The following is a 27,267-nucleotide window of genomic DNA, read 5'->3' as shown; positions in this document are numbered from 1 at the left end:
AAAGACTTTGCTTTTATAGAGCTCACTCTTACTGATAATCAGTTTGATTTGATTAGCAGCACCTGGCTGTTACTTACCCTCTGATACTCTATAGAAGCACTAAGTAAATAATGACATGGTGTAATATGTCATGTGTCATTCTTGATCTGAAGTTTTATTTACCTAATTTTAAGTCCTGATGAGGACCGGACACCTTCCCATCATGTTGTGTGTACCTCGATTGCTTTGCAGAGATGTCCAAAATGCACTGAAGCATCAAATTTGTGGGTCGATGATGCCAATTTGTGTGAGTAACTGGCCTAGCTGTGAGTCTATCTCGACCTGATGTGGATGGTTTCGCTGAGGTGGAAGAGTATTTGTTGACTGGACTATGTGACAGCTTAATGCAGCGCTTATATATCTCCTGGTGACATAAGAGAAAGAAAGTTAGCAATAGAAAAGAAGGGGAGGCAAGAGGTTTGTAATTAGAGCTGTGTATTCATGTTTTACTTTTAAAGTATAGAAGGATTCTGTGGCGTCTCTAGGACGCCTCTTTTCTCCACCCTGTTCTCCCTACATTACCTCCAGGTTCATCGTACCAGGCTCAGCTGTGCTCATGCACCACATCACTTCCTCATAAAGTGTTCATCATTCAAGATGCCTCAATGTCAACAGGTCGGGTTAAAAACAAAAAGCATGTCGCTGATTGTGATCCCGTTCTTGTGATCATCTCTCTGCTGTCCACGGCAGGCTGCGTGCCTGAGGTGTTCACTGTTTCAGGCAACCTGTCAAACCTCATGTCAAGGCTGCATCATCATTCTTATGTTCCTGCATGTGCAAACAGATGACTCATTGAAGCGCTGCATGGCAGTGTCTCTATACACTGGTTACTTGCTGTACCCGGGATACAGTGAATATGCCATACTAAAATACATAACGGAGACTCAAGGAGAACTCCCAGAGGAAATGTTAAACTATGGGCAAAAGACTGCAAAGTATTTCTGCAGGGAGTTCAATTCCGACAACATCTACCACTGGAAACTCAAGACAACTGAACAATATTTCCAGGAGTTTGGGATTGAGTTTGTTGACAAAAGAGTTAAAAAAAATTGAAGTCTCTGGATGAACTCTTATATACCGAGATCATTGAAGATGAGGATTATGCAGATGCAACTGCAAAAAGGTGTGATATCCTGATGTTTGTAGAAATGGTAAAGCACTTGCTTCACCTCAATCCCCAAAATAGAATGACACCCAATCAGGTCCTTGAGCATGCCTTTTCAAAACTGAGCCACCTTGCATGGATACGCCAGAGTAGCTCCTATGTTGAGTCCTGCTATGAGCACATCAACTACTTAAGGACAAAGAAGAAAGAGACGCCAGGACAGAGTCTCCATACCAGCAGGACAGAGTCTGCACACAAGCCCACCTCTGACACCAGACAATCTGCTCAAAGGAACTTCCCTCCCTCTGCAGCAGAGAGAAAAACACTAGTGATCCCCCACAGCCAAAACGGTTCTCCCCATTCAACTCAGAGGAACAGCCACAATTTAGTCAGGTGCTAATACATAAAACAGCAGGAAACTGTTCCAGTCAGAGTGAAAATTCTGAGACAATTCCAAAGAAAGCACAGTGTAAAAGAAAGCATCTGCAGGAAAATGAAAAGGATACGAGTGACCCAGATCTTAAAAGAAAAAAGACTAATTGGAAAGATGTGCGCAGAGAAACACTGTACCAACATGAAAGGTCAGATCATGACCAGCAGAAATGCCACGATTCTATGGCTCCATCCTGCGCAACCACTAGCTACAGGACACAAAATTCCATCTTGCCAATTAAGAGGAAGCCAGATGAAAACATCTTTGCGACATCAAATAAGAGGGCCAGAACCAACTGCGAAAACGGCAAGAGCCAAACCTTTAACCACAGCTGGGCCGAGGACCACCGCTAGAGAATTATTTTTTTGAAATAAAAACGAAGACATCTACATCAGAAAGCAAAATAAATAAATGAATAAATAAACAAAAGTCTCTTTCAGATTTTTTTGTTTAGATTTGTTTTCTGGAGATTTTAAGGAATTACTGAATTGTGTACACTGATGCTTTAAAGCCAAAGCAGTTCATAATGATTGGCCATGCTTGCCTTAAACTCACAGGGAGATTACAAATATATGATCTAAAGCCAACATATTATTATTTTTACACACAAGTCAGATTTTTGCTGTTATTTGACATGTTTCCATTAAAATAGGTTCAAAAGAATTGCACAGATTCTGAAACCAATATGCTTGAATACATGTGACTACTTGCTTTAAAAGTCTAACATTTCAGCCTGTAAACTCTACCATATGATAAGGCAGTAAACAAGTGTACATATAATGAACTATATACTTTTGTTTACCTCATCATAATACGTTTTATTTTTATTTTTGAGTTCTTTTCACAAAAAGACATCTTGGTATTTAGGATAAGTGTCTATGAAGAGGCAGGTAGCAGCACTAAAAAAATAATTTATTTAACATTTATTTTATTGCAACGCCTCACCTGTTTGATTTTTTTTCCTTTCATTTGAAAACACAAATGTCTGTCCTGCTCTATATAAACTGCACAGAACCTTCAAGCAATATGTTGGCAGCAGCCCTTCACTTAAAAAGCTAGAAAAGTATCATGATACACAGTCATGGACAGAAGGTTTTGGCAGTAGCACAAATGTTGTGTTTCATACAAACTTCACTGATTCTGTTTTTATTAACATGATTAACATGATCTACAGAAGAACCCACATTAGCGTGTCATAACTTTCAAAGACTTTTAATGGCAATTAAAAATCAAATATATGTGCATTATGTTGTTGGCCATTGTTCTCGATAACTTGTGCTGGATGTCAGCTTCTTCTGTAAATCCGGACTGATGATCGTGATGGGCCGCCTTATCGGGGCTGAAAGTTGATGACAACCTGTGGGCCGGAAATCCCATCACTAGCCACCGTAAATATACTTTTATTTATTCACTCCACATGAAACGTAATAAATAAATCATAAAATACATAAATCAACTATTCACATTTCAACTTTTAACTATTTAAATTTTCAGCTTTTTCCTTTTACAAATTTAAAGTGAAACAACACAAAACACTGCAAACCACAAATATAAATATATATATATATAAATAAATATAAATTATAATGTGAAAACAAAAAGAACATGCACATTCTCTGTCATATAGACCTGCATGAATAAACTTTCTGAATCCTTTATCATCTGCAACTGAAAATAGTTGTGGATGATTACTATCCGATTGTTAAGTGATGACGTGACGAATCCTACTTCTGGGCCTAAAGTAGTCTGCGTTTAATATGGCTTTTGTGTTGTTAACATGTTTAATGTTATGTATTTTCTTCTATTTAATCTCAAAAAGCTCCTAAAACAGTCAGTGATCACTGTTGACCTCCCTTGGCTTTTATTACTGCTAATCATTTATTTAAGCTCAGTTTTTAAAACCTTAGGATGTAACTACAGCCCAGCCCATGCAGCAGTATATGAATGACTAAGCTCATATTGTGGATGGATTATCTCAGTTGTTCTCCTGGCTGAAGTTTGGTCCTTTTACAGCATCCTGCCATGCGATTACATTTGTTCCTGACCACCGAGAACACTCATGTTAACTTTTATCGAGAGGAAAAAAAGTTAGCTTGTTTATGTCTGTGAAGGTTCTCAGTCATCCAGGTCATCGTAGTCAAAGGAGCTTGCAAAGAAAAGCGTCTGGACTTCTTTAGCTTGTTTATATTATGCTAACATAGCTGTGTCGCTAGTGGTCACGTAGCACATCATTATATACCAGCTAGCCCAACTTCAGTAACTCTACAAACGTCACTGCTGTTTAGTTTACTGTCTTCATTTATGTTGGAAGTGATAACAGAGCTGTATGTTTTAATTTGTTTCCAAAACCCCGCAGTTAGGACATGCAATATTGTATTTAGATAGAAGCTAGCGAGCTAACTCCACAAACGTCACTGCTGTTTAGTTTACTGTCTTCATTTATGTTGGAAGTGATAACAGAGCTGTATGTTTTAATTTGTTTCCAAAACCCCGCAGTCAGGACATGCAATATTGTATTTAGATAGAAGCTAGCGAGCTAACTCCACAAACGTCACTGCTGTTTAGTTTACTGTCTTCATTTATGTTGGAAGTGATAACAGAGCTGTATGTTTTAATTTGTTTCCAAAACCCCGCAGTCAGGACATGCAATATTGTATTTAGATAGAAGCTAGCGAGCTAACTCCCTGCTAACTTCTAACTCCGTTAAATGTCATAAATTCCGTTTTCATGGATGCCTGGATGTTAAACTCAATTGTTACACCTGGTAGAGCAGAACGCTGATCATTTTATTAAAGATGAAAGACTTTAGACAGTTTTTCAACTCTCAGTAATGCCATAGTGATCGTTTGATATATGGACCTGCAGCGGAGTTTAGGTCCAGACACGGCTAGTGACATCAGACTGAACAACCGGATACCTTTCTAATGTGACGTTGGTGTCCCTGGCTCTTTCTCTCTCTCTCCCTCCCGCTCTGTTCCTGTGCTACTGATTTTAACTACCGCCCCTCCCCCCTCTGCCCAGCGCAAAGCAAGGCTCGCATGCTGAGTGAAGCGGGAAAAAAGTGCGAGAGAGAGGGTGAGAGAAAGAAAAAAACAAAACAAAAAAAAAATCGGCTCGCGATAAGGAGCCGGCTCGCGTCGTTCGTTCGCAACTGACCCATCACTAACGGTGGCCCCTAGAGACAAAGCACGTACAAACTTCAAATCACGTACAAACCCTGAAGCACGTACAAACTCCAAAACACATAAAAAACACGTAAAAACATGTAAAAACTCCAAAACACGTACAAACTCCGAAGCACGTACAAACTCAGAAGCACATAAAAACTCAAAACACAACAGAAGTGCTCCAGGATGCTGTTTTGGAAGTTCAGTTCATGCTAGAAATGTGTTTTGGAGTTCGTACGTGTTTTGTCTCCAAGAGCCACCGCATATATTTATATATAAACATATATAAATAAAACCACTTTTTTTTTTTACATTAGTAATTCCTTTTGTGCATAATTTTATATTATTGTTAATAATAAATAAATTAAAGCAACAAAACAACCTGAAGAGCCGGTTCGGAGCCGAAAGAGCCGGTTCTCTAAAAAGAGAATACTAATACCTACAATATCAGAGCTGCTTCTAACTGCAATGGCCAGAGGCTCCATAGCTAGAGCAAAGAGCAGTGGAGATAAACAGCAACCCTGCCTAGTCCCCCGGTGAAGTAGAAACGGATGTGATCTATCAAAATTTGTACCGATGATCTTGGCCGTGCATAAAGCATACGTACCAAAGTTGTAAAATTACTACCAAAGCCAAATTTCTCAAGTGTAGCAAACAGGTATTTCCACTCAATTTGATCGAAAGCTTGTTGGGAATCTAATGAAATAACAGCTGAATTTGGAGGATTTGTTCCATACAGTACATTCAATAGACAACGGGTATTAGAGAAAGCAAATCTGTCTGGAATAAAACCAGTTTGATCGTGTTGAATTAAAGTGCCCAAAAATTTATTAAGGCGTGAAGACAAGACTTTTGGAATGATTTTTTGATCACAGTTTAATAAACTAAGTGGGCGATATGAAGTCACATTGGTGGGGTCTCTGTCCTTTGTAGAATAAGGAGGGGATGTTTTTCTCATTATCATTTAATATTTTAATATGTCATTAGTATTTCATTAGAAGTATATAACCAGCTTTGCATTAAGCATAAATTGAAGTTTTTGATCTTACATTATTCTTTGCATTACAGTGATGGTGATAACTTTAATCTGATCTTTCTTACAGGTACCAGAATAATAACATGATTTTCCATTGCAGATGTAACCATGATCATTCCATACACATTGCAGTTTGTTGCTCATTCTAGAGTTGTGCTCAAGGTAATTAAAGGTTAAAAGCTACAGCCAGCGTGAGTCTGGCTGATCTATGGAGGGCAAAGGCTTTGAGCTTGGAAGGCCGCACGCGCTTACACAGCACTTATAAGATGTCATTCTTGGTGATTTTGTGCTTAGTCATGTTTTAATATGTTTTAAGTAGAAGTAGCTGATCCAGCAATATTCATTTAATATTATATACTTGATTTAGAGCAATACACACTGATGGTCTTAATAAATGAAAGAGTCCTTGTAGTTGCCATGTTGTGTCTCAGCAGGGTACAGACGGTTCCAGGAGAAGGGGGGCAGTTAGCGTCTGCCCTCGGGAAGGAGACAATGTTATTCTTTGTGTTAAATAAAATTGTCAACATTGATTGTATTACACCTGTCACTACGCATGAGGGGGCGTTCTAATACCCTGATTTCATAAAACCTGATTTCATAAAACTTAGGGAGAAGACAAACGTGGGCATCATATATGCTATCAGGGAAAGAGCCCCGTGCAATAGAGCAGTTCACCATTCTGAGTAAATGTGGAGCGATTATATCAATATGGGCTTTATAAAATTCTATGTTGAACTAGAGCTGGGCAATATAAGATTTTTTCATATCACGATATGTTTTTTTCATTTCAGGCGATAACGATATCTATCACGATATAAGCCAAATAACTATATTTGTAAGATTTAAATGTGCCATTGCTCACAAGTAAAATGTGAAATAATCAGCAGCTTGTTTTATTTAAATATTTATTTCCCATAATAAGTTCAACAGGGTAGATGTACTTAAGGAACATGAGACTTTTTCAGATAGATAAAGGCAAATATTGCAAACTACACAAAAGGCAGCCGCTAAAGCGTTTAAGTTTCAAAATAGAACAAACGAAACAGACTACTAAATTGTCAATTTCACTTAGAAACAAAATATTAATTCTAAAAATAAATCTTAGTTTGTTTTACAGAAGAACAGACAAAATTGACTAACTTTTGTCAATATCAAATAAACTGAGAACTAAAAGGAAATTCTCAATCTCTCCTTGTTGTATAGCTTAGGTTTTCAAACAGTTTTAACAGTTACTTTAGTCTGACAAAAGCCGAATGACGAATTAGTGCTTCCAGTCAGAGACTGAGGCTACGTCCACACGTACACGGGTATTTTTGAAAACGGAGATTTTCCGTTTTCGTTTTAAAAAATAATCCCGTCCACACATAAAGGGAGAAATGAAGGAAAACGCTGCGATGAACATGCAAAAGCAGCAGGTGGCGCTAGATTCCTAACCGTGCAGAAATGTTGGCCAATCAGAAGTCTAGAAGCCTAGAAGTGGGAAAAAGTAAACAAAGCTGGGGCATCGAAGCAGAACAGAGTCGTATGTGTGGAGGGACAGTAACTGTGTGTATATGTAAGCATTTAAACACTGCAGAGAGTAGAATTAACAGTAACATTATTGTAGAAATTCATTTCACTGAAACAATAACGTGGCGCACAGTGTGACGTCAAAAAATGCGCACACCTTTGACGCTGCGTTTTCTCAGTTTTTCTGGTCCACACGTAAATGCAAAAACGGAGTTTTCAAAAATCTTCGTTTTCAGTGACCAAAAACGGCGTTTACGTGTGGACGAAAGGTGCAAACGCATAGAAAAATCTGCGTTTTCAAAAATACCCGGGTACGTGTGGACGTAGCGCACGCACCAGTTTATTGTATTTCCAGACTTGCTTTCGGCACAATTTACAGTGCACGCTACTCTGTTTTTTGTCAGACTTGAAATAGCCGAAATACCTTCACACTACAGAACTTCTATGGCTCTTCCGTTCGACAATCTCTCCAGCATTGGAACCATCATCTGTTTTCTCTTCGGTAACCTTTGGTCACGCTCTGTTGATTTTTCTAGTCGGCACACTCATTTCCTCCATTACCCGGTGGCTGGCTGCTTCCCAAACAAATACACATGTGTGGCTTGGCACTTGTGCTGTACGTAACAAGTCACGTGACGTGACGCTGGGGCTGTGATTGGTTCGGCTCTGCGCTACGTAATTTGGATTGGCTGTTCCTTTTTTTTTTTTTTTTTTTTTAAGAGGACAAGAGCGGCGAAGTCTATCGCGATAGTTTAATTTTTCTATCGAGAAAAAGTTATATCGCGATACATATCGTTATCGTTCTATCGCCCAGCTCTATGTTGAACTCATCCGGTCCGCAGACTTTACCACTAGGGAAAGAAAGGATAGCAGCTTTGACTTCTGTGATGCTGAAATCAGCATCAAGCACTTGGGTGGCAGATTCTGTAAGGGTTGGAATACTCAGAGAGTTAAGAAAGCTAAAAAGCTCAGAGTGAGTGGCGTTCGATTTAGAAGAATACAGTGTGCTGAAAAACTCAACAAATCTGTCATTAATCAGCTTAGGATCAGTAATTAATTCACCGGTAGAGGAGGCAATTATGTGTATGGTGCGATGGGCTTGCACATCTTTTAATTGTCTGGCAAATAATTTATGGGGTTTATCTCCCAACTCAAAGTGTCTTTGTTTCAATTTAATAATATCGCTACCGACTTGGGTTCCCAAAATATGATTGTATTCGAGTTTTAGTTTCAGAATAGCATTAGATATGTCCTCAGTATCAGATTGGCGAAGTGCCTCCTCTAATGTTGACAATTCAGACTCAATATGGGACAGACGATTTAATGTAGTTCTTTTCGAAAATGTTTGAAAGCAAATGATCTTGCCACGCAATGCTGCCTTAAAAGATTCCCAAAGAGTGGAATCAGAGACCTCACCATTGTCGTTATGTTTTAAGAAATCTGAAATCTCAGTGAAAACATAAGTGGAGAAAGTTTTGTCTGACAGAAGGGTAGAATTGAATTTCCAATTAAAAATTCGAGGCTGTAAATTAAAATCTATTTTCATGGTAAGTGGGGCATGGTCAGAAATCAAGATTTGATGATTAGCAGAGCTGACAATACTGGGTAGTAGTCTAGAATCTGTAACAAAGTAATCTATTCTGGTAAAGCTATGACATACAGATGAAAAAAAGGAATATTGCCTGTCATTTGGATGCTGAAGCCTCCAAACGTCTACCATGTTGTGTGATTTTACCAGATTGTTCAAAACTGCCGTGGATCTAGTAGTAGGGGCTATTTTTGTAGACGATCTACCCAAAACAGGATCAAAATAGCAGTTAAAATCGCCACCAATTACTATACTAGACATATTATATTCAGAAATTAGATAAAATATTTTGGAAAAGAAGTCAGGACAGTCAAAATTAGGGGCATAGATATTTAGCAAGACCAGTGGGAAAGAGTTAATGGACCCAGAGACCAAAACAAATCTCCCACCCGGATCAGTAACGACGGATCCAAATATAAATGGAGTGGTTTTCCGTATGAGTATAGCAACACCTCTGGCCTTAGATGTGAAAGTGGACTGGTAAACCTGCGACACCCAATTTGCTCTTAAACGTCTCTGTTCATTGGAGTGAATATGAGTTTCCTGAAGAAAAACGATATCAGAAGATAAATGCTTCAAATGGGACATAACCTTCCCACGTTTCAAAGCTCTGCCTAAGCCCTTGCAATTCCAGGATGTAAACGTCAAAGGACATGTTCCTAAACCAGTAGCATTGTTACCCCGCATCTAAATGAGAGGTGGTATGACATATGGACTGGTGAAAAATAATACAAAGGACTGGCATAAAAAAGGTTAAAACAAAATTAACACCAAGAACACTGAACCCCACCCCCAAAAAAGAAAAAGGCCGCAAAAAAGAACAAGAACCACTGCGGCCCATCCCAGCGTGCATTAAGGGGACTGCCGGGAAGAAGAGCACAAAACCTTCATATACGGCAGCTCCGCACCAGACTCCATTAATCAAAACTATAGTTACACCCATAAATCGACTGATTGGGTAAAAAAAAAAAAAGAAAAGAAAAAAAAGACGCAAACATATAAAATGACTTGTGTATAACCAAAGTTATAATATAAACGTTCTCAGTACTTCACAATAGAGAAAAGTTTTAAGACGTCGTAGCAAAAAAACAAAACAATGATAGAAATCAGATCACCACAGAAGCATTCAAAAAATGATTGAACGAATCGCGACTCTCACTAACAGTTCCAGGTGCTGGACTGTTTGAAGGCCCCACTTTGGATCACGTGAAGGACATTCAGTTTTTTGTTGCAAACTGTTTACAGGAAACGCACTATTGTCACACCACAGTGAGCCAGTTGCATGAACAGCAGCCTAATCAGACTTCTGTAGAGTCTCAGTTTTTTTGGAGTCTGCTTCTTGTGTCCAACAGGAAGAATTCTGTCCATAAACAAAGGATTTTAAAATGTACCATTTCTTTTTTTTCTTTTTACTTTTGTAAAGTAACCTAAAATTATTATTGCCTCAAAGGGATTTATACTCTGAGCTATGGTTTTTTTTGTATTTTAAATGTTGTTCTAAGCGGCCAACGAATTGTTAATGCATGATTAAAGTGAATTGGACTGGAAGGAGGCGTTGTTGGTAAATCTGCTAACTTTGTGGTGGAGGCTGTTGGACACAATGTTGGTACAAGGGGGGTCCTGAAAGCATGTACTGATTAGCTTCAGTTTCTTCTCTGAAGTTGCTCTGTTTCTCTTCAGATGTCTCTCAGACCAAGATTGAATGTGATGACAAGGGTGATGGATGGTGTGACATGTGCTGCTGGCCCAGAGAACCAGGTGAGTATGCTGTCCATGTGCTCTGCAACAATGAGGACATCCAACACTCTCAGTTAAGATTAGTTTTCATGATTGTTGCTTCAAGGCCTGAGATTATGGTGGTGGGCTTGTGATGGACACACTTTTCATGGCTGAAACCTCTCCTGTAGAGGCTAAGCCTAGGCTTGAAGCCACTGGGGTGTTCGTTGGCGACGCGATGTCACTGGTATGCATGAAGTTATTAAACTTGATACAGTCCAATAACTTCAGCCTTACTCATCTTGTCGCTAATTACGTGTGTCTACCTTAAATTTCTTCACAAACTCAAAATGTGACCTCAAGCACCAAACGCTTGCTGCAGTTCTTGGTGTCAGAGGTGACACACAAGGTATCAGGTTTTCGCTGCAATTACTTTTTCATATAGGACCAAGTATGTTTGGATAGCGTTTTGCCCTTGAAAACTGCCGTTTAATATTAGACATTCTGTTATGTGAACGGCTGTGTGCAGGCAGGAAAAGGACCCAAAGGCAACAAAACTAGGAATACAAAATACTAGTGATGGCCCGCTTGAAGCTGAAGCTCCGGTGTGTGTCAAAAAAAATCAACACACTGCTTCAGAAGCACTGTGTCGAAGCTTGATTCGTTTGGCCAGAGTCACGTGATCAGTGACGTCCGAAGCTTCATTTAGAACCTAACTGCTTCGGTGTCTGATTCAATGGTTTATAAGGAAATGAATCATTCGTAGGATTTGTGGAGCGTTTTGTTGGTGACAGATAGCAAACCACTGATATTTCTACTGAGAGATTTGGAGCCAGCGAGGAATGGAGGGGGTTCTGTTGTGTGGGAGAATTTTGAGTTGATTTTTGTCAATCGGGTGGGTTTTCCAGCTTTGTGTTCTGGCCGTTTGCTTTTGTTTTGTGCCTGTTTATTATATCTGAAAACGGGAAAAAGGTGAAATGTCAAAAATCTGCTTCCATAATATAAATATCATTAAATAACTTTAGAAAAACTTCCACTTGACTCTTTACATGTAATATTGTAAAAATATATATTTTATTGTTTAATTAATCTGAAAATGTTAGTCTGCCAAATGTGCAGCAATTGGATTTATTTATTCTCTTTATCTGATAGTTTGTGGGGCCCAGGTAGACTGTATAACTGCATCTCTACCAGTTTCTCTGCACTCCAGCCTCCTCTGTGCCATGTGAAGGGGTTTTCCTTAAGGCAGGAGAAATTATCTCCATGAAAAGGAACAGGTTCGGCCATCGCAGAGTGAAACAAATTCTCTTCTTAAATAAAAATGAAAAAGGGCTACTTTAAATGCATCATGTTTTTAATTTGCAAGTTCATAAGCATTTTCCTTTTCCATCTCACAATCAATTCCCCCCCCCCCCCAACTAGAGAACACAGAGACATAAAGCATAAGACAGAACTCAAAGAAACCAAAGACTGGAAATGATCAATAATATAATAAACTCAAAACCCTGGGTCAATGACCCAGGCATCCTAACACATTCTTGTCTAATGTTATAAATGTATTGATGTGTGTAAGTGTGACAAATATGGAATAAGATACGAAAGCAGAAAGGAGGCAAATACTTTTTCACAGCGCTATAGTCTATAAATGGTCTTCTTTTGGCTATAGTAGATCTTTTACTTGTTCATTTTTTAATTGTTTGTTAAAATTGTTTTTTCGATCATATTGAGTACAGAGGAATGCAACTGTGAGCTTTAGCAATTAGCCATTTCAACAGGACCATGAGGACCTGATGTGTGAGACAGCAGGGTGCTGCCACTGGTGTTGTAATGTGTGATTTAGTTCCTCCTAACATTTCAGTTTGCTTCCAGTATCTATCCTCTGTGATTACTGGCTCTTTAGACAGATTTAATAGAAGTGTGTGAGCTATTGGCTCAGTATAAAGGGTCAGTAGTGTTTTCATGTCACCTATCCATCCTCCTTTTAGTCACCCAAAGCATGTAGTAAATACTCCTCACTTTTATTCATCTTCTCTTAAATTCAGACAAATTCCAGCTTGATAACATTGAGCTTGTGTGTGTGTGTGTGTGTGTGTGTGTGTGTGTGTGTGTGTGCGTGCGTGCGTGCGTGTGTGTGTGTGTGTGGCAGTTGCAGCCACCAAGTTGAACACCATCACCAAATCCAACCTGGGTCAGTGTGTCAGCAAGTACGACCTGCTGGTCTGGTTTGAGATCAGCGAGCTGGAGCCCACTGGAGAGTGAGTATCCACCTGGAGTGTTATATTCACGCACAAGCTTTAAAGGAACCATAAAAATTATCTCCACGAAGAATATTATAAGTTGGGATGTTGTGTCACCTCCTCCCTCCATGCACATGTACATCCCAGCCATCGTGGATCACAGTGGAGGCCTGCCCTGTCATGGTACCTACCTGCTGCACCAGGTACAGGATTGGTGCACATGTTGTTTTCTTATTACTCGCACAGTGGTAACTGCTTCCTTTGTACACAGTTGAATATCTTCTTTTAAAGCGTAATGTTGCTCTAGCTGTGCTCACTGTGATGCTGAGCTCCTGTTATGTTTGCTGCAGGGGATCCAGCGGAGGATCAGAGTGACCCTCATCCACGAGAAGGGCAGCGAGCTCCATTGGAAAGATGTTCATGAGGTGGTTGTAGGTGAGCAGCCTACAGAAAACAAAAACCCCAAAGCACAGAAACAATGTTTTATAGTGTTTGTGTGCTTTTGATAGAGGAAGACAGGACAGAACATCATTAAAGGGATTTGACTTTGTGAGATCACACTGAAAACGCACCACTCGGTTCACTCTGAGATATTTTCAGTCTGGAAAGATGAATCTGTGGGGCTTTAGGCTGCTTCTCACTTTAAGCAGTTCATGCTGTAGCTGATGGACCAAAAAATGACATTTGATATTTTAGACATTCAGCTGCTGACTCTGAAGCCAACAGGCTCTTGAGTGTGGATGATTGTGTTGGTACTGGATGCTGTGATAAAACAGCTGTTCTGATCTGTCTTCATTCATGCCTGTCGTTATTAAGCCTCCTATTCAATTCAATTCATTTTATTTATATAGCGCCAAATCACAACATAAGTCGCCTCAAGGCGCTTCATAGATACAGAGAAAAACCCAACAATCATATGACCCCCTATGAGCAAGCACTTTGGCAACAGTGGGAAGGAAAAACTCCCTTTTAACAGGAAGAAACCTCCGGCAGAACCAGGCTCAGGGAGGGGCGGCCATCTGCTGCGACCGGTTGGGGTGAGAGAAGGAAGACAGGATAAAAGACATGCTGTGGAAGAGAGACAGAGGTTAATAACAGATATGATTCAATGCAGAGAGGTCTGTTAATACATAGTGAGCGAGAAAGGTGGCTGGAAAGGAAAAACTCAATGCATCATGGGAATCCCCCGGCAGCCTATGTCTATTGCAGCATAACTAAGGGAGGATTCAGGGTCACCTGGTCCAGCCCTAACTATATGCTTTAGCAAAAAGGAAAGTTTTAAGCCTAATCTTGAAAGTAGAGATAGTGTCTGTCTCCTGAATCCAAACTGGAAGCTGGTTCCACAGAAGAGGGGCCTGAAAACTGAAGGCTCTGCCTCCCATTCTACTTTTAAATACTCTAGGAACAACAAGTAGGCCTGCAGAGCGAGAGCGAAGTGCTCTAATAGGGTGATATGGTACTACAAGGTCATTAAGATAAGATGGGGCCTGATTATTTAAGACCGTGTATGTGAGGAGCAGGATTTTGAATTCAATTCTGGATTTAACAGGAAGCCAATGAAGGGAAGCCAAAACAGGAGAAATATGCTCTCTCTTTCTAGTCCCTGTCAGCACTCTTGCTGCAGCATTTTGGATTAGCTGAAGGCTTTTCAGTGAGTTTTTTGGACATCCTGATAATAATATATTACAGTAGTCCTGCCTGGAAGTAATAAATGCATGAACTAGTTTTTCAGCGTCACTCTGAGACAGGATATTTCTAATTTTAGAGATGTTGCGCAAATGGAAGAACGCAGTCTTACATATTTGTTTAATATGTGCATTGAAGGACATGTCCTGGTCAAAAATGACTCCAAGGTTCCTCACAGTGTTACTGGAGGCCAAGGTAATGCCATCCAGAGTAAGAATCTGGTTAGCTACCATATTTCTAGGCTTTTCAGGGCCGAGTACAATAACCTCAGTTTTATCTGAATTAAGAAGCAGAAAGTTAGCGGCCATCCAGGTCTTTATGTCTTTAAGACATTCCTGCAGTTTAACTAATTGGTGTGTATTATCTGGCTTCATAGATAGAGCTGGGTGTCATCTGCATAACAGTGAAAATTTATGCTATGTCTTCTAATGATACTGCCTAAGGGAAGCATGTATAATGTAAACAGAATTGGTTCTAGCACTGAACCCTGTGGAACTCCATAATTAACCTCAGTGTGTGAAGAGGACTCTCCATTTACATGCACAAATTGGAGTCTATTAGATAGATATGATACAAACCACTGCAGTGCAGTACCTGTAATACCTACAGCATGTTCTAATCGCTCTAATAGGATATTATGGTCGACAGTATCGAATGCTGCACTAAGGTCTAGCAGGACAAGCACAGAGATGAGTCCACTGTCAGAGGCCATAAGAAGATCATTTGTAACCTTCACTAAAGCTGTTTCTGTGCTGTGATGAGCTCTGAAACCTGACTGAAACTCTTCAAATAAACCATTCCTCTGCAGATGATCTGTTAGCTGTTTGACAACTACTCTTTCGAGGATTTTTGATATGAGAGGAAGGTTGGAGATTGGCCTATAATTAGCTAAGACTGCTGGGTCTAGAGATGCTTTTTGAGTAAAGGTTTAACTACAGCCAGCTTGAAGGCCTGTGGTACATAGCCGATCATTAGAGATAGGTTGATCATATTTAAGATCGAAGAATTAATTAATGGCAGGACTTCTTTGAGCAGTTTTGTAGGAATGGGGTCTAAAAGACACGTTGATGGTTTGGAGGAAGTAATTATTGAAGTTAACTCAGAAAGATCAATTGGAGAAAAAGAGTTTAACTTAACATCGATGGTACTAAGAGTAGCTGTAGATAATATTACATCTGTGGGATTATTACTGGTAATTTTTTCTCTAATGATAAAAATTTTATTTGTGAAGAAGTTCATGAAGTCATTACTAGTTAACGTTAAAGGGATTGTTGGCTCAAAAGAGCTCTGACTGTTTGTCAGCCTGGCTACAGTGCTGAAGAGAAACCTGGGGTTGTTCTTATTTTCTTCAATCAGTGATGAATAGTAAGATGTTCTGGCTTTGCGGAGGGCTTTCTTATAAAGCAGCAAACTATTTCTCCAGGCTAAATGATGATCCTCTAAATGTGTGACACGCCATTTCCTCTCCAGATTACGAGTCATCTGCTTTAGGGTACGTGTTTGAGAATTATACCACGGAGTCAGGTACTTCTGATTAGAGACCTTAGTTTTCACAGAGGCTACAGTATCCAGAGTCGTACGTAGTGAGGAGGTGAAATTATTAACAAGATAATCGACCTCTGTTGGGGTAGCGTTCAGATAGCTGCTCTGCTCTATGTTGATACAGGGCATTGAAGATGATAACAGTGGGTGGATTATATTCTTAAACTTAGTTACAGCGCTTTCAGAAAGACATCTACTTTGACAAAGTCTACTCTCCACCGCTGTGTAATCAATTATTGTAAATGTAAATGTAAACTCCAAACCAGTAAAAGCGATCTTTGGAGGCAGCACCCTTTTTAGTACTTTGCTGTATTTGTTTGTGATTATGTGACACTGAACCACAGTGCTATGTATATCCTCTGTAACACTCAGACGTTCCCAGATCAATGTTTCCCCCTCAGCTGTTTCTCACTATAGAGTCTTTCCTCAGTAACAATGAGGCCAATGAGGCACCAGCAGAGCATATCTGGCTCTCAGTCTGTGGCTGATAGTGCCCCCTGCTGTTAATAACAGGAACGGTGTAACTTTGTATGGAGCTCATAGTGATGGTCTTAAGATTGCTGCTTCAAGGCAGTAATTTGTATCCATGTGTGCTGTCTATTCTGAGCATATGCAGTTATGTGAGCTCTCTGGATTTATGTATCAGGACATAATTAAAAAAAATCAGGTCCTTAGTAGGTCTTAATATGAGGTAAATGCAACCTCAGATGAACAACACAGAACACATTATACCAGGTCATTATTTATTTAACACACACTGAGCTGAAATTCAGATGTTTCAAAAACTAAGTACATCCAAGACTATTTCCATAATTATTTAAGAGGGTCAGTATTAGCCAAGTGCTAATCAAGTGCACTAGATCATCAGTAAGTGTAACCACTACTGTCAGTTTGCTGGTGTGGTGTATTCAGGTAAGTGGTAACATACTGAGGAGGAGAGAAGCAGTTGTTGATACCCATGAATGTGGGAAGGCTTTGAAGTTGATCATTTTGCAGCAAGAAAATTTATTCGCAAGTTAAAAAAATCAAAGACTGTTTCCAATCTTACCAGGAGTGGACGTCCCAGAAAATTCACCCCAGACATCTGAGGCTCTACAGGCATGCTAAATGTTGGAGTTCATGGCAGTGCAATTAGAAACAGACTCAACAAATATGGCCTGTTTGGAAAGACTTCCAGGAGAAACCATTTTCCCTCTAAATACAACATGGCAGCATGGATTAGGTTTGCAAAGTTGAAAAGCTAAGCCCTAATGCACAGCTTCAACATTGGTGAAAACCAAACACGGCATATCAGCAAAAACACCTCATACCAACGGTTTTGCTCGGGTGATGATTATTTGGGCTTTTTTTGCTGCCAAAGAAGCTGCAAAGTGTCCAGGTCACTGAGTGAGCCATGAAGTATTCTAGAGTCAAAGAGATCATCGTTGGGTCAGTGACTCCAGAGCGCAGCAGCAAAGCAACAACAGAGTGGTGCTGCAGTGGCTCAAAGTTGAGACTTCAACATAATTGAACGTTAAGAAAGCTGTGAATGAATAAATATCTGCAAACTTCAATGAACTGAAGAAACATTGTAAAGACAAACGGTCCAGAAATCCATCCACACTGCTGTGAAACACTAATAAAAAATGATTACCTCAAGTTTTTGCTGCTAAAGTTGGTTCTATCAGCTGCTGAATCACAGGATGTACTTGGTTATAGTCATTTGTGCATTTTGGGTTGCTTTAAATAAATAATGATGTGTTGTAATCATCCAGATCTAGAACCTTAAACTGCTTTTTCACGTGTCTGTAAATGAATTTCTTTCTTATCATTGGTGTGGGCTGACACTTGACACTCTGTGGCTCCTGATTTGTCTGTTGTCAAGGTCTCACCTCAGTGTGATTCCTCACGTTTTGTCATGATTAAAGGATGAATGTGAACACCGCTTCAGTCACTGTGTTCACTTCCTGATATGTCAGAACTGCGCTCACGTCACTCACTTTTTTTAACAACATGACACACTGCTGTAAACAGAGACCCTGTAATGTTAGCACCAAGTAGGACTTCATAAAAAATAATGCTGTCAAGCTAACTTTTGCTCTTTCTGTCTTTTTCAGGACTTTGAGGCAGTGTGGGACAGCTCCCTGCACAACTCCCTCCTGCTCAACCGCGTCACTCCCTATGGAGAGAAGATCTACATGACCTTATCTGCGTATCTGGAGGTCAGCCGCTGCTCCGCCATGTTGTACCTGTTTGTACGTGTTTTTAAGTCTCTTGATGTCATCGTGTCTAACACACACCCTTTATCTCCTCTCTGCAGCTGGACCATTGCATCCAGCCTGCCATTATCACCAAAGACCTCTGCACGGTCTTTTAATCCCAAGACGCCAAGATTTCCCCACCCTGTTCTCTCAAGAACCTCTTTGGGACTGGATACTCCAAAACTCCTGACTGGTAAATCTGGGCTGCTGCACTGTGGCCATCTCTGTTTCACAATCAAAGATATCTGCCCTGTTACAAAGTTTCCTTCTTCATAACTTCTGCTTCATTATAGCAACCGAGTGACTGGGATCTACGAGCTGAGCTTGTGTAAGACATCTGACACTGGAAGCCCAGGTGAGCAGACATGAAACATGAGGGCTCATGTCCTGAGCAGGGATGCAGAGGAGGACGGTCCTGGACACATCATGTTATTTGTCTCCTGAAATGAGTTTCATTCTATTTTTTATTATTTTTTGTTGTTGTTGGTTTTTTATTAAATTAAGATGCTTGCATGATAATTTCCCCCAGGGATCAATAAAGTATTCTGATTCTGATACCTGCAGCAGTCCTCAGGAGAAGACCAGGTTTGCTCAGTTTAAAACAAAAAACAAAAATGAACCAAATCAGCCAGCTTACATTTGAAACCATGAAGGAAAAATCTACAGTTATCTCCAAGTGACGTGTTAGTTTACGCTCTGCTGCCTAAACCATAGCTGCTAATAGATTTATAGGGTATTTTTCTTCTGGCAGTGAATTTACATCAGGCTGAACCGTCTGTGAAACAAAAACTCAAAGTGGGAATGAACTTTGACAGGAGGGCCATGCCCGATTTCCTCTGTCATCCACGTCATACTTAGATCCTCCTCAATCTGTGTACATACGCCACCTCTAAACCGCCGATAGTGCCAGTGTCAGTTAGTGAGTCAGTAAAATACTCATGCATTTGTGTTAACATAAAAACTGCAGACTAACTAGAGACAAACAAGCGAGGATCACTTCATATCTCAGCAGTTTAAAAAACAAACAATGACCGATTGTTCCTGCAGGAGTAGATTCGGGCCCCTTTTTGCTTTTTCATCCCAAGGAATAAAAACAGGGTTACAAGGAGATGAGGAGGACTAGGAGGATGAAAACGAACTAAAGAGAGAACTTGATTTGTACATGCGGTCTGTTCTGGGATCAGTGTGTGTCACGGACCCGGTTCCAGGGACTCGGGGTCCGTGTGCAGTATGGACTTGTTGTTGTTGTTATTATTATTATTATTATTATTATTATTATATTATATGTATGTGTTCTGTGCTTCTGCTGTCCTGTGTCCATGCTTGTGTTTTGGCAGGTGTGTGGGTGCAGTCATGGCAGGCACTTTCAGCTCTGGTGAGTGTGGCCTTGCCAGCTACCGGTCACACCCAGGAATCTCCACACATACCTGGTGTCATGGTCCTGAGTCTGAGGACTCGATGTTTTGTGTTTCTTTATATTCTTCTATATACTTGTTTATTCTGCCTTGTCTTTTGTTTAGGTTTGCTATGTGTTAGTGTGCTTGTTTCATGCCTGCCTGTGTTCCCTCTGTCTGTCCATGGTGTCACTGTGTCTGCTCGTGAGTCTGCCTGCCAAGTTCAGTGTCCGTTCTGGTTCTGTCTGTTAGTTTCCTGTTTTATTCTGAAAGTTCATGTCTCATATCAATGTGTTCAGTTTTACCTTTCTCCTGTCTCGTTAGCCTAATTTCTCCCAGCTGTGTCTCCCTCCTGTTGCTCATTTCCTAATTACTCCCCTGTGTATTTAAGCCCTGTGTTTTCCTGTGCTCCCTGTCGTGTCGTACCCTCATGCTGTGTGTTTCTACCTGTAGCTCCCTGTGTGTTTTGTTAGAGTCTTCCCAGTTTAGATTTTGTTGTTTTTTGTGTTCAGCAATAAAAGCTGCCATTTTGAGTTCCATCCTGTCTCCAGTGAGTTTGCGTTTCGGTCCAATTCCTGCCGGCACACAGCCGTACTATGACACCTGGCGCCGATCTAGCTTCATCAGAGGAGCTTCAAAACAGTGTGGCTGAGAGCTCCTCGACGCTGGATCGTTGACTTCCCGTCAGTCTCGGTTTATGTGCAAGGTCTGGCGTCAGGTGTTGTACTCACGGCTGCCTTTGTGTTTCCCCAGGAGGAATTGTGGAGACCAGGAAGCAGCACACGGACAGTACACAGGGAACGGGCACGGAGCACGGGTTAAAGGAGAAGACACGGAACAGGAGTCGGGATCGCACAAGGTATTTATTGTTGCTTGGATTTACACCACTGTAAATAAACGCACTGCCTTCATCATCAAGTCCTGCATTTTGGGTCCTCATTCCTCTGACAGCTTCTGAAGTCGTTCAAAGTTGCTTAGCCCTTTGAACGACTTCAGAAGCTGTCTTTTTTATGTTTGTCTTCAGAGTTTAGGAACTGTTTGCCTGTCAAACCATGGACCATGAGCATGGAGCGGGAGTCAGGAGCACGTTCATGGAAACCACTTCTTTCCTTCTGTTTCACGATTGTTCACATTTCTCACTGTAAATAAACACACCGACTCTGATGGGAAAATCCTGCATTTGGTCCCGGTTCTTGCCACGCATCTTGACATAAGTAATAAACACTTTGATTTAGAAACTGCATTTTGTGTTCACTTGTGTTATTATCTAATATTTAAATTTGTTTAATGATCTGAAACAGTTTTTCACATCACTGTACGTATGTAGAAGTTCTACTCAAACTCTATGAACAGAATCATTCTAACAATGTGAACCAAGCTGTCACTGCATCTGTACTAATACTCAGTTTGTAAGTACAGACATGATGCCTCATGCTACAAAACAACCCCAAGAGATGCGGTTAATATATTGACCAGTTGGGTAAACTTGTCAACACTGTTCTTCAGAGGATAAAGTGCTGGTGCTATGGTCCACCACCAGACTTGCACACAATGTTGCAGAGATGTGCCAAGCAGGAAAGCACAAGAGCCTTAAGGCTAGTTCCAGAACTTTCTTTTTTTAAAATTGTAATTCTAACAATCATTTTATTAAAATACAGATGAATCACTGACTTGTGATGCTATTGTTTCTGTTTCTTCAGTCATATCTCCTCCTGTTTTCCTGCTTTAGTGATGCAGGCGTCTCTCTTACACCATCATCACTTCTTCCACTTCACCTTGAGGATCCGAAGATCCATAATTGGCCTACCTGGGGTTGAAAGTCTCGATAAATGCACGGCGTTTCAGCGGGTACACCGGCTTCCGCGAGTGTGGCGCTTATTTTGAGCGATGAAAAAATAATTAATAATTTTATTTTTATATTTCAATATCACAATCTTCCAATGTAGAACTACAAGTTGAAAAAAGAACTAACATAAATAAAATACACTTCAGTTAAATACTTTTAACTTATTTTCCCAAGCCACGCGGAGCCGCTCTATACGGACTAAAGAGCCGCAGGTTGCCGACCCCTGCCCTAACCCATCCAAATCATTGAAATTGAAATTTCCTTGCTATTAAATATTCCATAGTCAGCTGTTAGTGATATTAAAACAAAGTGGAAGTAATTGGAAATGACAGCTAATCAGCTGATTCTAAGGCTCATAGTGCACTTAAGTCACCAGTATCTGCAGTCTGCTATTGTTACAGATGTCCAAACTTCATTGGTTTCCATGGCTGAGCAGCTGCATCCCAGCCTTACATTGACAAACACAATGCAAAGCGTCAGATGGAGTGATTTAAGCATCTCAACACGGGACTCTAAAGCAGTGGAGATGTGTTTACTGGAGTGACGAATCACACTTCTCTGACTGGCAATCCGATGGATGTGTCAGGGTTTGGTGGTTGCCAGAAGTACTTGTCTGACTGCACTGTGCCAAGTGTAAAGTGTGGTGGAGGGGCGGTTTTGTTGTGGGGCTGTTTATCAGGAGTTGGGTTCGCCCCCTTAGTGCAGATGAAAGGAACTCTTAATGCTTCAGCATATCAAGACAATTTCATGCTTCCAGTTTGGGGATGGCCACTTTCTGTTCCAACATGGCTGGGCACCAGTGCACAAAACAAGGTCCATAAAGACATGGAAGAGCGAGTTTGGTGTAGAAGAACTGGACTAGCCTGCACAGAGTCCTGACCTCACCCTGATAGAACATCTTTGGGATGAATTAGAGCAGCAACTATGAGCCAGGCCTTCTCCTCCAACATCAGTGTCTGACACCACAAATGCACCTCTGGAAGAATAGTCAAAAAATTCCCATAAACACACCTAAACCTTGTGGAAAGCTTTCCCAGAAGAGTCGAAGCAGTTATAGCTGTGAAGGGTGGGCTGACTATTATATTATACTATCATACAAAGGTCTGGATTAAGACTGAGATGTGACTCAAGTTCAAATTTGTCTTAAAGCAGCCGACTGAATGCTTTTGACAGTATGCAGTACACAGTTATTGTGCTACAGGACAGCTGTGAAACTACAGCCTGTGTCTGTTTGGCTGAATGTACCTGTTTGAACTTTTCCCAGTCATGCACGTCCTGGCCGACCAGCACTCCCTGCAGCTCCTCTGGTCGAAACAGCCTCACCAAATCCTGCTCACACACCAGGAAGAAGCCTCGCTTGAACTCCTGGAACAGACTCTCCACTGATGTGTTGAAGGCATGATTCACATAGGCCTCCACAAACTCCTTCCTGTTTAGGAGGGAAAATGTTAAATTAGCAAATATTTCACAGAGACAAAGGTGCTGCAGATGAACCTCACAAGCACGTCATGTTTTATATGCTTACTTATTTTGACTTGTCAGTGGCTTTCCAGGAGTTTGAGGATCCAGGTCAACATATGTTCCATCCCAGTTTATCTGTAAATTAGTTATAAATCAGATGAGTTTAGCTGCAAAACCTGAGAATGAGACAGATTACTGATCATCTTCTATAGTAAAACACATACCCAAAAGTCCATGTAGAGATTATCCAGAACATCATCTTCATAGTTTAAGATAGTCTGCAGACTCCTTTAAAGAAATTAAAACAAAAAGTTGTATCAAAAGAAGTTCAACTATGTACATTTTACAGCAGTCACAAGTTACTGTAACTTTTGACACACCACAACTTAAAATACATCCATCCATACATTTTCTTCTGCTTGTCCGGGGCCAGGCTGTGGGACCAGCAGCAGCATGTGTTACTGAAATGAAATGGATACTTACCGTCCTACAGTCGGGCTGAACTCCTTCATATCCTCCAGTGTCGGCTCTAAACTGAGTAGCTTCTTGAACAGAACCAGTGGGAATGGTAAGTGTATGATACACTGGTTGTACAAGGCCAAGCCACACAGTAGTCCAAACAGGAAGAAGTTTCTCTTGCTCTCCTCTGTTGCCTGCATTAATAAAAATTCACTTTGGTTTATTTTTGGTTCATTATTGCTTATCGTTTAAATTTGAATCTTTTAACCAATTTTATACAGTTGGTGGGTTCAGTTTTAAAGTCTTACATTGGAGGGAAACCATGCCAGGGTTTTGGAGTCATAGCGTGGGCAACGGCCTGAGATACTAATATTATCAAATAAAATCTGCACTTTATTTAAAGTAGAAATCATAATCATGTGAAGGAAACCTCAGACTGCAGTGTTCAGTGATTTATTGACACCAGGTAAGCAATGTTTAGTGTAAAACACACATTTTTATTGTTCAAACACATAACCAATGTTACATTTGTTAAATATTTATAACTGGTAATAATCCAACCCCACTAGGATTAAATAACACACAAAGAATAAAGTGATAAATAATACAGAAGTGATACTTTAGATTGTATTACACATAGTCAGATGTTTATAACAAGTAATAAATTATTCTGTTCATCTTTGTCTGAGCATAAAAATTAGATTTGATTCATTGGAATAATTTAAATTATTGGATAAATTATGACATATTAAGAAACGTTAGATAATTCTAAAGTGCCTTATGATACTGATGCTGTTACACAGCCATCTTATGTAGGAATGTTGAATTTTAAAAAAAAAAGAAATCTTACAAAGTCAAGTTGTGCATTTTCTATAGTGTAATATTATTGTAATACACAGTGTTAATTATCCTGAGGTACCACAGGGAAAAAAAGTTCCAAGAGTAAAAATAAATCTCATCCCTCCTCCTCAGCACAGACACAGTGCACGCTCCTTTAGAGCTGCATACGATCCACCATCACAGTGTGAATTCAGTATCTGCTAGCAGGGCCTCTGTCAGTCTGTCTCGCAGGATCTCCTTAGTTGAGTAAAAAGGCAGATACAGAATAGAGTGACATGTCAGGGCTTCAGGGAAGTGCTGATTACAGGTGCCGCTCTGAATTTGCTTAACCTGAACCTTCATCTTGACCTGGTCGATGCCAAGAATAGGAGCTCTCCTGTAACCAGTCAGGAACCCTGAAGAATAGCAGTGGAAGGAAAATCTTATTACAAACTTAGTGTAACAAATCTTGTTACAATAAGTACATAGGGTTTCTTCTGACCTAGCCACTTCATTCAAATAGACTAGAATGGTTACAGTACAGAACAGAATAGAACAGACTGTAAGCAGAAACGTAAAACTGTTTACAAGATGAGTTTAAATAAATTCAATCTGGTTAGTTGGTAATCAATATCAGTGTTTTGTGACACTGCTAATCAACATCCAAAAGATTCTCAGAATGTATCAAGAAGATGGAGCTGCTCATCATTTTCGTACAGTCTTTGTAAGGCAGTCTTTTTTCATGTTTGTCTCACTTTTATGTAAACTAGTAAATACACAGTTTTTAAATGATGATTTCATTTTTGAGGGAAAAAATTATTCAGACCTACCTGACCCCTATGTGACTGCCCACGAATCCCTTGGCAGCAAGAACTTTGATCAAGTGTTTATGCACTAACTGGCTGCTAGGGTCTTGGCATCTAGGACCCAGAGTTTTGTCTTTTTACAGCATTTTGTGATTTGTTTCTTTGCATTCACAACCCTGCGTTTTGGTTTCACATCTAGTTCTCTTCATTATATATTGTATTTCTTGTGTCCCTCATGTTCCTGTGTCTGAGCTGGTCTATTTGTTTGTCTTGTATCCCTTTGTGTCAAGTTAGTTGTGATTCCTCAGTGTTTATCTGTTTGATTTTGAGAGCCTTAGTTTTCCTCTTAGTTTAGTGTTTCTAGTTTTACACCTTCTTTATTTGCTTATCTGGGTTCTGTTTCCAGTTAAAGTTTGTTGTATTCTAGCTTTCTTTTTAGTTATCGTGCTTCCCCTGTGTTTAGTTACTCGCTTTATGACTTTTTTCATTTTTGTTAGTCCTTTGCCTTGTTTGCACTGTGTCTAGTTTAGATTCCCTTGTCTCTTCCTGCTGTGTCTATGAGCTGTTTTCCCCTTTTCTAAATACCTTGTGTAGAAATTGTCTGGATCTTCCCACGGTCCTTTGTCATGTCTGTTTTAGATCATGTCAAAGATTTAACTTTGACTATGAAGCAGGCAAATACTTTTACACAGCACTGTACATAACACAAGTCCTTAATATTGCCCACATTTTAATAACATATCACAGGGAAGATTTCAACAGTGAAAAGCTGTAGAAATTTGTCAAGTACTTACGAAGGAAATCTTTCCTCTGCTCTTCAGTTAGTTCGTCAAACACCTCCCAAAACATCTTTATGGTGGAATGGCGAACATGCTCCAACTCATAAACTGTGTTCTGTAGACAGTGAAAATTATTTTTTTGCAAATGAGTTGATAAAGTCAGGCACATATACAGTACACAGGTATTCTGTTGCAGCCTGTGTCTGTTTGGCTGAATGTACCTGTTTGAACTTTTCCCAGTCATACACGTCCTGGCCGACCAGCACTCCCTGCAGCTCCTCTGGTCGAAACAGCCTCACCAAATCCTGCTCACACACCAGGAAGAAGCCTCGCTTGAACTCCTGGAACACACTCTCCACTGATGTGTTGAAGGCATGATTCACATAGGCCTCCACAAACTCCTTCCTGTTTAGGAGGGAAAATGTTAAATTAGCAAATATTTCACAGAGACAAAGGTGCTGCAGATGAACCTCACAAGCACGTCATGTTTTATATGCTTACTTATTTTGACTTGTCAGTGGCTTTCCAGGAGTTTGAGGATCCAGGTCAACATATGTTCCATCCCAGTTTATCTGTAAATTAGTTATAAATCAGATGAGTTTAGCTGCAAAACCTGAGAATGAGACAGATTACTGATCATCTTCTATAGTAAAACACATACCCAAAAGTCCATGTAGAGATTATCCAGAACATCATCTTCATAGTTTAAGATAGTCTGCAGACTCCTTTAAAGAAATTAAAACAAAAAGTTGTATCAAAAGAAGTTCAACTATGTACATTTTACAGCAGTCACAAGTTACTGTAACTTTTGACACACCACAACTTAAAATACATCCATCCATACATTTTCTTCTGCTTGTCCAGGGCCAGGCTGTGGGACCAGCAGCAGCATGTGTTACTGAAATGAAATGGATACTTACAGTCCAACAGTCGGGCTGAACTCCTTCATATCCTCCAGTGTCGGCTCTAAACTGAGTAGCTTCTTGAACAGAACCAGTGGGAATGGTAAGTGTATGATACACTGGTTGTACAAGGCCAAGCCACACAGTAGTCCAAACAGGAAGAAGTTTCTCTTGCTCTCCTCTGTTGCCTGCATTAATAAAAATTCACTTTGGTTTATTTTTGGTTCATTATTGCTTATCGTTTAAATTTGAATCTTTTAACCAATTTTATACAGTTGGTGGGTTCAGTTTTAAAGTCTTACATTGGAGGGAAACCATGCCAGGGTTTTGGAGTCATTGAGCATGAACATCCCAGATTCTTCTGACACCATTTTAAGAAACAGGTGGTGAAAAAGGTCTCGTTTGTAGACATCTGTGCTGTTTGGATCCTCATCAAAATGGACCTGAGAAATATAAATATTAGAGATGCTTCTGGAAAGAACAGTTGCAGAAGAATGGCTATG

The 27,267-nt window shown here is 40.1% G+C and overlaps 3 protein-coding genes across 4 annotated transcripts in view; 1 reads left to right on the top strand and 2 right to left on the bottom strand.

The window, feature by feature from the left end:
• Positions 1-21,292, top strand: part of LOC309710535 (glutathione synthetase-like) — a 30,441-nt gene extending 9,149 nt beyond the window's left edge. Inside the window, exons 4-12 of one of the 2 annotated variants that reach the window (XM_082540109.1) lie at positions 10,558-10,635; positions 12,740-12,850; positions 12,969-13,033; positions 13,181-13,265; positions 18,155-18,259; positions 18,358-18,491; positions 18,592-20,375; positions 20,446-20,551; positions 20,644-21,292. In XM_082540109.1, the coding sequence (XP_082396235.1) occupies positions 10,558-10,635; positions 12,740-12,850; positions 12,969-13,033; positions 13,181-13,265; positions 18,155-18,162 (347 nt within the window). In that variant the 3' untranslated portion in view covers positions 18,163-18,259; positions 18,358-18,491; positions 18,592-20,375; positions 20,446-20,551; positions 20,644-21,292. Of the gene's footprint in view, positions 1-10,557; positions 10,636-12,739; positions 12,851-12,968; positions 13,034-13,180; positions 13,266-18,154; positions 18,260-18,357; positions 18,492-18,591; positions 20,376-20,445; positions 20,552-20,643 lie in introns of those variants that run through there. The other variant, XM_082540112.1, reaches the window with a different exon arrangement.
• A 1,195-nt stretch (positions 21,293-22,487) lies between these two features.
• On the bottom strand, positions 22,488-23,795 carry LOC309711753 (putative E3 ubiquitin-protein ligase HERC6; the record flags this gene model as incomplete). Its single annotated transcript, XM_082542212.1, has 6 exons — positions 23,767-23,795; positions 23,483-23,652; positions 23,224-23,287; positions 23,064-23,134; positions 22,784-22,967; positions 22,488-22,514 (listed from the first exon to the last, which is right to left on the bottom strand). The coding sequence occupies exons 2-6, from the start codon at positions 23,509-23,511 to the stop codon at positions 22,488-22,490; spliced, it is 375 nt and encodes a 124-aa protein (XP_082398338.1). The 5' UTR covers positions 23,512-23,652; positions 23,767-23,795.
• Positions 23,796-24,024: 229 nt separating this feature from the next.
• The window catches only part of LOC309711752 (E3 ubiquitin-protein ligase HERC2-like), a 44,685-nt gene continuing 41,442 nt past the window's right edge, over positions 24,025-27,267 (bottom strand). The window contains exons 42-48 of the mRNA XM_082542211.1: positions 27,067-27,207; positions 26,783-26,952; positions 26,524-26,587; positions 26,364-26,434; positions 26,084-26,267; positions 25,878-25,977; positions 24,025-24,693 (exon numbers count right to left, since the gene is read on the bottom strand). Coding sequence (XP_082398337.1) covers positions 24,476-24,693; positions 25,878-25,977; positions 26,084-26,267; positions 26,364-26,434; positions 26,524-26,587; positions 26,783-26,952; positions 27,067-27,207 — 948 coding nt within the window. The 3' untranslated portion in view covers positions 24,025-24,475. The remainder of the gene's footprint in view (positions 24,694-25,877; positions 25,978-26,083; positions 26,268-26,363; positions 26,435-26,523; positions 26,588-26,782; positions 26,953-27,066; positions 27,208-27,267) is intronic.

Source organism: Aulonocara stuartgranti, assembly GCF_965226115.1.
Source record: "Aulonocara stuartgranti genome assembly, chromosome: 7".
Classification (NCBI taxonomy): domain Eukaryota; kingdom Metazoa; phylum Chordata; class Actinopteri; order Cichliformes; family Cichlidae; genus Aulonocara; species Aulonocara stuartgranti.
Note: the sequence above shows the minus strand (reverse complement) of the source record. Positions and strands in the feature narration are given on the sequence as shown.